The following is a 13,181-nucleotide window of genomic DNA, read 5'->3' as shown; positions in this document are numbered from 1 at the left end:
CGCCTGGGCAGGGCTGGGGGGTCCTGTCTCAGGTGAGAAGGTTGTTCGGGGTGCAGGTGGTGCCGGTCCTGACTCGTCTGTGGCCCTGTCCGCCTGGGCCCCAGAGAAAGGGCGCGTGTCCTCTGAGCGCCTCCCCTCTGCCCTGCTGCAGGAGCTGACGTCCCCCCGCCTCATCAAAAGCCACCTCCCTTACCGCTTCCTGCCCTCAGACCTCCACAGCGGCGACTCCAAGGTAACTCCGCGCCCCGCCGCTCCCCGCTGCTCCCGGAACCAGAGGCCCATGTGCCAGTCCAAACGGTGGTCTGTCACAGGCCCAAGTTCCCAGACAACCTCGGTGTGCTAAGAGTGCCGGAGAGGCTGTCCTTGACCCCATGTCTCTAGCATTTGATCCATGCCTCTCACTTTCGCTTTTCCTCACAGCTGAACTTGACCAGCCAGAGCCCAGCCTCTGCCCATTGACGGCCTGAGGACTCATGGCTGCTTTCACTGTCTCTGATTTTTTTCCTTTTTTCTCAACTGCATTAGACGTATGGCCTATAATTCTCATCACCAGGGTCAGGGCTGTAAGTTTTCTGTCTTCCGCTGATTTTAAAGTAGCGCTAGAGACACCCCAGTGTTCACAGCAGCACTGCTTACAATAGCCGAGACATGGAAGCAGCCTGAGTATTCATCAGCGGATGAATGGATAAAGAAGTATGGGTTATGTAGACAATGGAATATTACTCAGCCATGAGAAAGAACAAAATGTTGCCATCTGCAGCAACGTGGATGGACTTGGGGAGCATTATGCCAAGTCAGACAGGGAGAGACAAATACTGTTTGACACCACTTTTATGTGGTATCTAAAAAAAATACAACAAACTAGTGAGTATAATAAAAAAAGCAGCAGACTCACAGATACAGAGAACAAACTAGTGGTTACCGGTGGGGAGAGGGAAGCGGGGAGGGGCAGGATAGGGGTAGGGCATTAAGAAATACAAACTATTATGTATAAAGCTACAAGGATATATTGTACAACATGGGGAGTATAGCCAATATTTTATAATAACTGTAAATGGAATGAATATAACCTTTAAAAGTTGTGAATCACTATATTGTGCACCTGTAACTTATATAATATTGTACAGCAACTATACCTCGATTAAAAACAAAAGCGCTAGAGAACAGAAATATACTAAAACACTCAAGTAGCTGTCCTAGCTGATGCTATTGCGTGGACAGGAGTGCACCTCTGCTGAGACGGAATAATAGAGAAAAAGCATTTGGCCTTGGTGCACGAGGGGCTGACTTTGCTGTTGGAAACGGGGTCAAAAGAGTGGGTTGTAGGTCAGTGGAACCTGCACAGGGCGGTTTGCCTGGGACGGAGGATCGCAGACTGACCTCGTCCGTCCCTCTGTCCCCCCCGCCACTCCCTCTTGCAGGTCATATACATGGCCCGGAACCCCAAGGACCTGGTGGTGTCCTATTACCAGTTCCACCGCTCCCTGCGGACCATGAGCTACCGAGGCACATTCCAGGAGTTCTGCCGGAGGTTCATGAACGACAAGTGTAAGTGTCTGCGTGATGTTACAGCGGGGGTGCTCACTGCTCGCTGAGCACCCGCATGTCCTTCGCGGTGCCCCCAGTTCTACAGTAACCGCGGGCTTGGCCTGCTTTCCCGCTGGCGGGCAGAGGAGCTGGGGCTGAGGGCTGTCAGGAAGCTTGTCCGAGGTCGAGCTAGTGCCAGACAGAGTGGGTGTCCAACGCTGAAGCCCTTCTCTCTTGCCACATCCTTGGGGTTCTGAGAAGTTTCCCGATTAGAAGCATCCCTCTTCCTGCCTAGATTCCGAGCAGTGAAAACAGTGGCCCAGATACCACTGTTACCGGTGCCTGAGGCCAGAGTGGAGGCTGTGGCTTCATGTGAGAGCCCTGCGGGCCTTTAGCTGGACTTGCGGTCAGGCTTGGCCCCAGCCCCAGGCCCGTGTGACAGGCGGGGTGCACTTTGGGGGAGGGGGAAGGCAGTGCTCTGGGCAGGACGCCTGTTCCCAGGGGAGAGGGGCGAGCTGGGGCCGAGCGAGCCGGGGCCCTTCCACGTCTCCCCTCCCCGGGGCGGAGTGGACCAGGCAGTGGGCCAGGGAGGGAGCCGTCCCCTTGGCAGTGGGGCTGGCAGCTCCTCACTACGGCTCTGTTCCCCGCACCCCCCAGGTGGCTCCCCCATCGCCAACCCTGGCTTCTCTGGGCACCTTCTGTTTAGAGTTTGCGCCCAGGAGGGTTTTGAAATGGGTCTTATGTACCTGTTGATTAAACCTGCACCCAGACTCCTCCGCACCCGAGGAGTGTAGAGATGCGCTTCCTGCTTTATTTCCCAGCTCAAGTAACCCTCAGCCTCGCGGTCCATTTGTTGTCCAACCCAGTCAGGGGTTCTGCGGTGAGGTCATGGGACGGGGTGGGGTAGGGTGCATAATGGCGGTCCAGGAGTACAGCGCCCCAAATTTAAATGGGTGGCCCGACTGGAGCTGCCTCCCGAGCCTGGCTGAAGACCAGGTCCTCCTTGGTGCGCCGCCCACACCGCCTGGAGGCCCTCTCTTCCCTGCCCTTGAGTCTTTGCTTCAGCTGGGACTGGGGGGTGGGGGCGGGTGGGAGGGGACAGGCGTCGGTGGCCCCAGCGGCTGTACCCTAAGGCCCCTGGCACCTGCTGAAGGCCTCTGTCCAGCCTCCCTTCCCCCCAGCCCACCCACCGCCTGGCTCAGGCCCCTCGGGGTCTGCCAGGCATTTGGAGCAAGCCACTCCTGTGGTTCCCAAAGCCAACTTTGCATCCCTGCCTTTATAGAAGCAGTCACCTGCATGGGGACACTGTCGTAGATAGCAGTGTCCCCCAAGTGCAGACTGCCCTGTGGTGCAGGGCTGAAAGCCTCCTGCCCGGGCCAGAGCCGTTACAGGTTGCCTAGTACAGGCCTCTCTGCGCTGTGAAGGTCACAGCACTGCCCGGCACTGAAGTTCAAGGCTGCACACGCTGGCTGTGGTCCCGCCAAAGCCTCTGCGCCCATGTACTGAGCCTCCCCAGTCCTGTTCACTCTCTGCTCCCACCCGATTCCGGCTCTCGAGGAGGCTTGCCTTCTCTGTCCGAGGTTCTGAAGAACTTGAAGAATGAAGTGCGGAAGGGGCAGTGAAATGATGCTGTTCGCTAACAGAGCGAGGACACGCTGCCCGAGCCCTGTGTTGGGGGTCGTGACCTGCGCACTGCAGGGCTGGGGGACCCTGGAGCCATGTGCCTGGGGGACAGGAGCAGGGTGGAGGAGTCCCTGTGTGTGACCACTGTCCTGTCACCCCTGTCCCCGTGCGAGCGACCCTGTCCTCACGTCCTCGCGGTTCCCAAGTCATCCCCCGTCCAGCCTCCCCCGTCCCCGTCCCCAGCAGCCCTGGCCGTCTGTCTGCAAGTGTTCTCTGGGAAGGAGTGGCGTTTTCTTACCTCCGTGTCCACGCCCAATGGACTGCTCGGCCCCGGTGCGAGGCTCACCTGGTCTGCGTGCCAGCTGTGGGCCCAGACTTGGGAGACTCCGCTCGGGGCCCCGAGGTCATCAGCCTGTCCGTGAGCTGCGCAGGTCCCTTCCTTCTCTGGACTCGCCCTTGTCCTGTAAAGCGGGAAGGCCGGCCTGGCTGTTACGTCCTGCCCTGTGCGTGCACGGAGCGGGGATGTGCCAGGCCTGGAGTCCAGGGCCCCGCAGCTAGAACTCTGCCGTGGGAGCACCGGGGCCCAGAGAGGGCCAGGATTCGCCCAGCAAGGCCTTTGGCTGAAGCCTGCCCTGTGTTGGTTCATTTCCGCCCCCTTACCCCTCCCCTTCCAGAGCTCCCCCGCTTCGTTCCGCATGAAGTGCTGGAGGGGCGCCTAGTTGGCCCAAAGAGGGCCTTCTGCTCTGATCTGGTCCCCAGGGCCCGCCCCTCAGCGACCCCTGACCTGCGCCTCCATCCCTCAGGACCTCTCGTGGGGCTGCGGGGCTCAGGCTGCTGCTGTGCTGCCACCTGCTGGCGGGATGGCAGGCGTTGTCGGGTCGCGCTGCCTGGGACCCAGGCGTTGGGTCACCCCTGTTTTCCCAGCCTTGGTCACACGTGTAGGTGTAAGAGGTTGTCAGCACCTTGAGGTGTGCCTGTGCGGGGGCGGGAGTGGCCCTGCCACCCAGGGGCCTCAGCGCTACAAGTAGGACCCTCGCCGGCGCCTTGCCCGTCCCACCCCGTGGAACCTTCCACCAGAGAGGAGGACGCACAGGCGCTGCCCCTGCAGGCCCTCCTGTACGCGGGGCTCTCCGTGCTGCGGCAGACCTGGGGGGGGCGGCAGAAAGGCTCAGGGCCCGCCGGGTCTCACGGCCAGCGAGGAGATGAGGGCCGGCTGCCTCTGTCCCCAGCCCTTGTCCTTCGCCCTCCGCCCTCTGTCTGACCTTGCCAGCTGCTTCTGACCCACTCCGCGGGCCCCCGCGGCCACTTCTTATGTCTTTAAGGCCCATTTGCAGGCCTTGCCTCTGTGCGCCGTTTCCCCTGCTGCCTCTTCGCCTCCGCTGCCTGCCCAGCCCTCACTGATCCTTCGAGGCCTGCCCGTGTCCGCGGGGCCTCCCTCCCAGTGCCGGTCACTCCGTGTCGCCGTGCCAGTCTCCTTGGGGCTTTGCCGCCAGGCCGGGAGCTCCACTGCAGGGCCCAGTGCTTGCGAGCTGGACGGGCGCTCGGGCGAGTGAGGACGCAGGCAGCAGGGCCACCACCCCTGACTGGCCCATTATCCAGCCGGACCTGCTTCCCGATGCCCAGCAGGCCCAGGGGCCCCCATGTTCTTCAGCCGAGACCTTCCTCTGATTAATGTGGAAGCCCCCTCGGGAGATGTCCTCACAGCGATGGGCACACCAGTGTGAATCGGCAGTGAGAATCAATCGTTTTTATGAAAAATGTTGTGAAGCAGTCCGGCCACACTGATCTGTCTCTGCCTGTGTGACCTCAACCCCACACCAAGGCCCTGAGGAGCGTGGGAAATGCGAGGGCTGGGGTGTGGGTGTGACCTGTCGTCCCGTCCGGCCCAACTTCATGTGCCAGGACGGGGCCCGCTGCCCGCCTTCATCCCCGCGCCTTCCTGGTTCTGCCTGGTCCCAGGATTCTGGCTGTGACGCGTTTGCCTGGCGAGCCCCATTCGCAGCTCTGTCTGGAGCCTCCTGCACCCCATCCTAGCCCCGACAGCCAAACTCACGGGTCCCGTGTCCCACTTCCTCTGGGCGTCATTCTCTTCCTGGTCACCCCTTGTTAGAGGAACTCATGGGTGCCGGGTACCGTCCGTACCCCCGGGGAACAGAGACTTCCACGGAAGGGTCGGGGCTTCTAGGCATCCGAGAGGCAGGGGCCGAGCTTGGGCAGGAGGCCAGGGGACGTGGCTCATCTGGGGGGCTGCTGGAGGAGCCCAGGGCTTCCTGAAACATAGCTACTGGGCAGAGGAGGGGAGCCTTCTGGCAGGGAAGGCGGGGAGCAAGGCCGCCTCACACATGCCTGCTCCCTCCCTGTGACTGGTCACCTGTCCCCTTGTCTCCACAGTGGGCTACGGCTCCTGGTTTGAGCACGTGCAGGAGTTCTGGGAGCACCGTATGGACTCGAACGTGCTTTTCCTCAAGTACGAAGACATGCACCGGGTGAGTGCCGTAGTGGTGGTGCCACGGGGGTGAGCGCCACGGGAGGCAGCTGCCGGCCCCGCCCTCAGTCTCACAGCCGCCGCCCCCAGTGCGGGCGGGTGGGCGGGGCCTGCAGCGCCAAGACCCCGGGCATCAGGGGTGACAGCTGGACTCAGGAGTTCCAGGTGGGTCCAGGGTCCCCCTGACCAGTGTTTCGCCTCTAGCCGGTGCTGGCCCCCCAGGCCTCTACCCTGCCCTGGCCCCTGGCCAAGCACAGCTTCTGGGTTGGTGGCATGCGGTGCTTTCGAGAGGCCCATTTATTGTTTTTCTGCTTCAACAGCAGTGGAGTGATAGCCGGACTCACCCTGCTGCCACCCAGCACCCTCTCCGTAGGTGACCAGCTTGGGGCAAAGGGCGGAGATGGCAGAGTCCGAATTTCTCGTCCCAGCCTGTTTGCCTTAGGGTGGCAATTCTCAAAGTGCTGAGAACCCCAGCGGGTGTACCTGTGAATCCATTCCTGTGACGAGTTCTTGAGTGCCCGGCACAGAGGGTGACGGGCACTAGGTGGTGGTTGAGTGCATGTGCCAGGCTGGGCGGTGGTGCTGGGGCAGCGAGGCAGGACCTCTCCTGTGCCCTCGGGAAAGCGAGGTCTGGAAGGGGGGCCGGCACGTCCCGTCCCGCCTCGGTGTCAGCACCGTCGTGCAGAACCCCGCTGCCCCCTGCCGGGTCTGAACCCTGCCGCTGCCCGTGCAGAAGTGCTGATGCCCCTCCTTTCTCAGGGCGACAGTGCGAACCACCCCCAGCCCAGCCCTCCTCCCCCCAACGTCCTTCCCTTTCCTCAGCTCCTCTTTGCCGAGGGACCTCAGACTTGTCTCTGCTCCTGAGCCCCTCCAGGCAGGCGCACCCCGTCCCCAGGCTACTCTGTCAAGGTCACCACGACCCCCATGTGTCTGGGTCCCACGGTCCCGCCCTCCTAGCAGCAGGCAACAGGCAGTCGGTCACGCTTGGTCCTGCGTCCCCGCATCCCTGGACGCTCCCCTTGACTCCTCCATGGCAGCAGCCCTGCCTCTGCCCCCAGACCTCAGCTCTGGTCTCCGCCATCCACACTCCCTCCCCTGGTGGCCTCAGCCGGGCCTCGGGCCCCCAGGCCCGATTTGGACCCTCTCCAGGCTCATCTCCGTCCACCCACTGCACGTTTCTGCCAGGGTGTGTGGTGCAGATCGCAGACTTAACATCTCCAAACCAAACTCCGGAGGCGTCCCCTCGGGTCCTCCGCAGTTTCACCCGTCTGCATCCAGGGCAGCGGCTCCGTCCTCGCTGCTCACGCAGAAGTCTGGACTCATCCTTGACTTCTCCCTCTCTCACACCTGGCCTTCATTTTCCAAATCCTGTTGGCTCTACCTTCAAAACGTATCTCTTATCTGACTGTTTCTCCCCAGTTCCGCCCCCGTTTCCCTGGTCCAGGTCGGTGTCACTGTGGCCTGGGTTTTCACAGCCTCCCTGCCTCTTCCTCCCGCCCCCTCCCCCAAACACAAACAGTAAAATGCACTGGATGATGAAAAATGCTGAAAAATAAAGCAGAAAAGGGAAGTGCTGGGGAGGGGCGGTGGCAGGTTTAGGTGCAGGTCAGGAAAAGCGGCACTGATGGGGACAGAGACCTGAAAGAAGTGAGGGAGTGACCCATGTGGACACCTGGAGATGAACATTCCAGACAGGACACAGCAAACTAAAGTTCCAGAAAGAACCTGCCTGACAGGCTGAAGGAACAGCATGGAAGCCAGCGTGGTCCCGGCTGTCAGGCCCTGCAGGTCGGGGTGCGGGTCCGGGTGTCTGCCCAGAGGGCCGTGGGCCAGAGCGAGCAGGTGGGCGGGGCCCCTCCAGAGCCTGCTGGGCTGCGCCCGTAATGCTCCGCTCTCAGGAATGGTGCGGCGATGGGGCCCAGAGGTGGCTTTATGTCAGCGAGTCAAGTGGAGCTGAATCTTGCTTCACACCAAGCCAGCTCCGCCTGTCCGGTGGGGTGGGCCGGCCCTGAGGCCTGTCTGGGGTCCCGGGGTCTCCCAGTTCTCCCGAGTGCCAGTCGAGATCCCAGCCGATGGCGGGGCGTGGCGGGGCGGGGCGTGGCGGGGCGGGGCGTGGCGTGGCGTGGCGGGGCGTGGCGGGGCGTGGCGTGGCGGGGCGGGGCGGGGCGGGGCGGGAGAGAGCGAGCTGCTCTTGCTCCTGGCGCAGCTCTGAAGTGCTTTTCCTTCCTGCTGCTGCTTAGAATGACCGCAGCTGTATCAGGACCTCACGTCTGCTTCCGTGGGACCTGGCTTTGAATCCCAGGTCTGCCACTTGAGAGCTGAGTGCCCTTGGGCAGTTTCTTAACCCGGATTTTATTTCCAGACGAGGCCGGTTTCAGGCTTGTCTTGAGGCCTAAGTAAGGCTGTGGATACAGTCCCCGAAGTCGTGTTCTGTAAAGGCGCCACCTCCGACAGGCTCCCGCGCTCTGCTCTTGTCTTCCAGGACCTGGTGACGATGGTGGAGCAGCTGGCCCGGTTCCTGGGGGTGTCGTGTGACAAGGCCCAGCTGGAGTCCCTGATCGAGCACTGCCACCAGCTGGTGGACCAGTGCTGCAACGCCGAGGCCCTGCCTGTGGGCCGGGGTACGCGCCCGCCTGTCCCACCCTCCTTCTCTCTGCTTCTGCCTGGGGCCCCGGGGGCCTCGTTCCCCTTCCTGCCGGTGTCCTCGCGCTTTCTGGACCACAGTCCCCCCATGTCAGGGTTCCGCTGCCCTGAGCCTCATTTCTCCGGAGCCCTGTGTTCTTCGAGGGGCAGGAAGGTAACCCACGAAGTGTTGCTGAGGCTCCCTGGAGCTCCCCGCTGGAGTTGGTCTTCTCACCCCGCACGCCGTGCCGGAGTTTGCGGGTGTGGCTGCCGGGATGTCTCAGGCTCTGTGGGCAAGAGGTGTTTCAGGCGGGCGCCTTCCCAGATGCCCCACAGGGCAGATGGGTTGGGGGATGGGTTGGGGGCTGTCATGTTTAGAAGCGCAGTGTGTGCACGTGGCCTCCTTGAGTTCCAGCTGGCCCGTGGGAGTCGAGGGAAGACTCCGTGAGAGAGTCCGTGTGCGGAAGGGCCGTTTCCCTCCATCCCCCGGGGAACTAGCAGCCTGGGAGGAGCAGCCCCGTCGGGGGAGGGGTGTGTGGTGTGCGCGCGTGCGCACGCGTGTGTGTGTGTGGTGTGTGTGTGAGAGAGAGAGAGAGCGCGCACGCGTGAGCTGGAGGTGCAGGCCTCGGCCGTCACAGAGGCTGGCGCTCCCTCCTGGTGCGAGAGCTGTGTCTTGCGCGTGAAGCAGTTCGAGGTGAGGCAGGTGTTGCAGGCAGGAATCCTCCCCAGGCCCACTTGGGTTGCTCTCCGTGCCCTCAGGGCTTGTGGTATTTGAGGCTGCTCGACTGTGGAGAGCTCGGGCATTAAAATCCCCGGCACCGCTGGGTGCCGGCCCAGGCCTGTGAGCACCCCTTCAGCAAGAGTCGCGCCTGACTCGGTGCTGTGGACCCGAGGCCGGTTCCCAGCTCCCTCGGGTGGTGCCGGTGCCGAGAGGAGGGCCCGGAAACGACGCCAGACTCTGCAGGCAGCTGCCTGGAGCGGAGAGAAGAGCTGGGCTGCGGCCTGGCCTGGCCAAGCTCGGGCCACGCCTTTGAGCTTCTCTGGCCCTTTGTCCTTCCTCTAAGGAGGGCGGGTGGGGGCTGCCAACCCGCTTGGCTCCCGGGGCTGTTCTGAAGGTCAGGGGGCGAGCGCCTTCCTGTAAAGGCAGGTGGCCGCTCTCCAAGAAGACACTAACAAGCCGCCTCACCCTGCCGTTTCGTTCCTGGCTGCATCGTCACAAATGTTTATTATTTAAAATTTATTTGCTCTTTTTTATTTTGCTTTCGCTGTGTTTTGTTATCCTTGGGTGTGACCTTCTCCAGAATCCCCCTTTCGGTTCATTTGTGTGGTTAAGAAGTGTCGAGAACATACTGAGTGCCCATATGCTCCTTCCGATGTGTTTGCTTTATCATCGTCTACCTTGGTTTTGCTTTATTTCAGTTCTTTGATTTTGTTTTCTTTTAGCATATTGCCTCTTTGCTCAGAAGACCTCCTTGCGTTGGTGAGAATGCAGGGGCTTGAGTAGCCAGCTGCATTGCTTAGATTTGATTCATATCACAGCATAAATTGCACTGTCTTGATTCCAAATCCTAAACCAGGTGGGTGACTCCTTTGATGAGCTCTCAGCTGCCTCAGCTGAGAAAAATAATCATGGAAAAATATATTTATGGTGTGACTGGTCTAGAAGCTTCTAGTTTTGTCCCTTAGGTATCATTAGAGGGTAGCAAGCACAGTTTTTTCCTCTCCAACACTGACATATAATTTTTCATCACCGAAGAGAAAATCCTTGCCACTTTGGATCTGTTAGCACAGCATTTGCAGGGTTGCAGTTTCATATGTGAGGTCCTGCGAGGACAAGGACGACTGTTAATAACAGAGCTAACGAAGGATGTTTGCTGGAGACGGTCAGAGCTCTGATCTCAGAGATGCTGACGGTGAATAGAATTCTAAATGTACATTTCAGTCCCCCGAGGCGGCTATATAAAAGCACAGTCCCGGCTCTCCGGGTGATGCGTTCACAGCTCCTGTAGGTGGGAGGATGGGACCCCCACTTGTGACATCTTCACAGTCGCTATTCATATGTGACCAGAACAACTGAAGATTTTGTAGTTAAGGAAAGTGGGTTCAGCAGTTTTCGTCATTTTGAGCTCTCTCTTCCCTTCATAAAGGGATGGGTAGGCCTGTGCCTGCACCTCAGTCTGCACTCTCCAGGCTCCCTCACATCTGCCAAGAGGAGGTCTCATTTTCTTTTTTTTTTTTTGCGGTACGCGGGCCTCTCACTGTTGTGGCCTCTCCCGTTGCGGAGCACGGGCTCTGGACACGCAGGCTCAGTGGCCATGGCTCACGGGCCCAGCCGCTCTGCGGCATGTGGGATCCTCCCGGACCGGGGCACGAACCCGCGTCCCCTGCATCGGCAGGCGGACTCTCAACCACTGCGCCACCAGGGAAGCCCGGAGGTCTCGTTTTCTGCCCAAGCCTCGCTGAGCTGTGGCTGCGATGGAGTGGCCGGGGGGCCCGGGACTCCTTTTGATGTTGAGTTGGGAGCTCCGACTCTTTTTCTCCCTTTAAATTCCTCCCTGACGATGCACGAGCAGGCTTCTCGAAACCTTCACCCTTGACCTGGTCAGGAGGCTTCCTGCTCACCATAAAATGTTCTACCTTTTTGGATGATTTTTTTTTTCCTTTTAAAATTCTCCAGAAGCAAATCCTGCCTTGGTGGAGCTGTTGAGCCGTGAGTGAGTAGTGGTGTCACGAGGACCCAGATCCACATGGTGCCCGGAGCCGCAGATCTGTTCCACAGACACTGTCTGTCCTCTGGGGTGTTGTGACCCACCCGCTTTGTGTCTGGCTGGGGATTCAGTGGTGGATGGGCAAGGCCCGCAGCTCTGCACACTTGTGGTGCTGGGCGGAAAGCGCATCGGGATGACCAGACTCAGGGAAGAGGGTTCAGCTGGTCTGTAGTCCACATGGCCCGTCCTGCCCCAATAGGCCAGGTTCAGAGGGGTCCGGGAATAGATCTGGAACCTTCCAGATCCATTTCCTGCGGTTTGGTAGCTGGCCTGACAGCAAGTGAATTCAGCACATTCTGCTCGTTTGTGTTCTAGGAAGAGTCGGGCTGTGGAAGGACATCTTCACTGTCTCCATGAACGAGAAGTTTGATTTGGTGTATAAACAGAAGATGGGAAAGTGTGACCTCATGTTCGACTTTTACTTATAATAACAGCAACAGCAAACTTGCATGCTCACAGTACCCAGACACTAATAGCTCAAAGTCCCGTTTGCACTCATTTGTTACCCGCTGGACAAACTCTGGAAGCAGCGTAAGACACGGCGGAGAAATGGAGGAAGTGGGGTTATTTCCGATCCAGAGCAGCTGTCTCACCTTTGGAATTTGAAGTCTACATGTCTGATTACAAAGATTGCGGTTCTGATGACCTGGACCATACGTATCCTGTCTGTAACATATGCAGCTAGAATGTCTACCTTTTTCAGCCCACATTATTTATTGTATTTTATAGAGCTTTTCACTGGAAATCTAAATAAATGTCAGTAAACCAAATAAAAGTTCATTTCCGAGGGACTCAGGAGCGAGCACACCCTAATGGTAGGAAGATCTCAGGGTTGACTCTTTATTTTTATAGTTTTCTTCTAAGGCACAGCCATTCGGTTCTTGTCTGGTTGTGAGACGCTGGTGAGGACCGAGGGTGAGTCGGGTGTTGGGGGGACCTTGTTTCTGCTGGTGGTGTTCAGTTCTCAGTAGTCGCCCCGGGATACAGCAGGAACTGTTCACTGGGGCGTTTTCAGAGAGGATGCCCTCCTGCCAGCGACCCCCGGCCAGTGGCTCCGAGGCTGATGCAGAGGACCCAGCAGGACGGGCGTGCGATGCGGTGACTGGAGAGCCTGCCACAGAGACACTGAGTCCACTCGGAACCTGACTTTTCGTTCCGCAGTCTTACTTTCGTTCCCCAAAGCAGAAACCTGCTTATGTTGGCAAACAGATGATTGATGGTAAATTCTAGAACTACTGGGTCTTTACATACCATTTATTGTTCCATCTGGGCCTGCAACTCTGCGCCCCAGAGCCCCAATGTGCGAGCGTAGCGCCCTGTCTCACCCAGACGGGGCTGGCGATGTCGCCTTCGGTGCTGTGTCCGAGGGAGTGGAGGTGCGGTCTTCACTGCCCCGCCACTCGCTTCGTTAACTGGCCCACGTTAGCTCAGAGGAGTGATGGAAGGGCAGCCAGGCGAGAGCAGGGCCAGTGGCCAGTTTGTACGCATGCTGCCGCCACGGTGGGACGGGGCCGTCCCGGCTGTCTGGCTGGCTGGGAAGTTCCCGGAGTGGTGGCCGGAGGGGTCGCCACCGCGCACGAGGGGTCTGTCGTGCATGGTGTCTTTGGAAAGTGCGGACGTGCGCTTTGTTACTGGCTGAGGAGAGCAGCTGCAGTAGGGCAGGTGGTACTCGGCGTCTCGCGGTGGGCTTAGCTGCACCTTTTCTGTGTATCTGCGAGAGAGGCAGCTTTCTGTGAAATTTCTTTTCTATTTTTCTATTTCTAGTACTGTATGGATATTACTGAGCTCCACACATGATACTTCTGTGCTTGCTTGCATCTTTAATAAAGACACGTCCCATGCCTTGTGTCCAGCTTGTGCTGACAGGTGGAGACGGGGGCCCTGCGTGGTCCCCTCAGCGCTTCAGGGCAACGAGAGTGAGCCCCGCTGACCTCCGTCACTGGGGCTCAGAGGGGCTTGGGCCCGTGTCGGGCTGGGTCACTCAAGGCTCAACGTTCCAAGGGTTGAATTTCCCTCACTGTTTGTCCCTTCGCCTTTGGTATCTTTTAAAAGCTGAAGTGAAAGGAAGGGTGGGGGGAAGGAGAAAAGCATGGGAGAGGTTTCGGTGCACCTGGGCGTCCAGGGGTCTCAGTCTCTGTCTTGGAAGGGCCCACTTT

The 13,181-nt window shown here is 59.3% G+C and overlaps 1 protein-coding gene across 2 annotated transcripts in view; it reads left to right on the top strand.

Moving 5' to 3' along the window:
• Nucleotides 1-11,453, top strand: part of SULT4A1 (sulfotransferase family 4A member 1) — a gene marked incomplete at both ends in the record, with an annotated part of 31,203 nt that extends 19,750 nt beyond the window's left edge. Inside the window, 5 exons of one of the 2 annotated variants that reach the window (XM_082850705.1) lie at nucleotides 152-232; nucleotides 1,422-1,548; nucleotides 5,542-5,636; nucleotides 8,118-8,256; nucleotides 11,341-11,453. In XM_082850705.1, coding sequence (XP_082706831.1) covers nucleotides 152-232; nucleotides 1,422-1,548; nucleotides 5,542-5,636; nucleotides 8,118-8,256; nucleotides 11,341-11,453 — 555 coding nt within the window. Of the gene's footprint in view, nucleotides 1-151; nucleotides 233-1,421; nucleotides 1,549-5,541; nucleotides 5,637-8,117; nucleotides 8,257-9,700; nucleotides 9,742-11,340 lie in introns of those variants that run through there. The other variant, XM_082850706.1, reaches the window with a different exon arrangement.
• Between the last annotated feature and the right edge of the window lie 1,728 nt (nucleotides 11,454-13,181).

The sequence above is a fragment of the Leucopleurus acutus genome, assembly GCF_964270905.1.
Source record: "Leucopleurus acutus genome assembly, chromosome: 11".
Lineage (NCBI taxonomy): Eukaryota > Metazoa > Chordata > Mammalia > Artiodactyla > Delphinidae > Leucopleurus > Leucopleurus acutus.
Note: the sequence above shows the minus strand (reverse complement) of the source record. Positions and strands in the feature narration are given on the sequence as shown.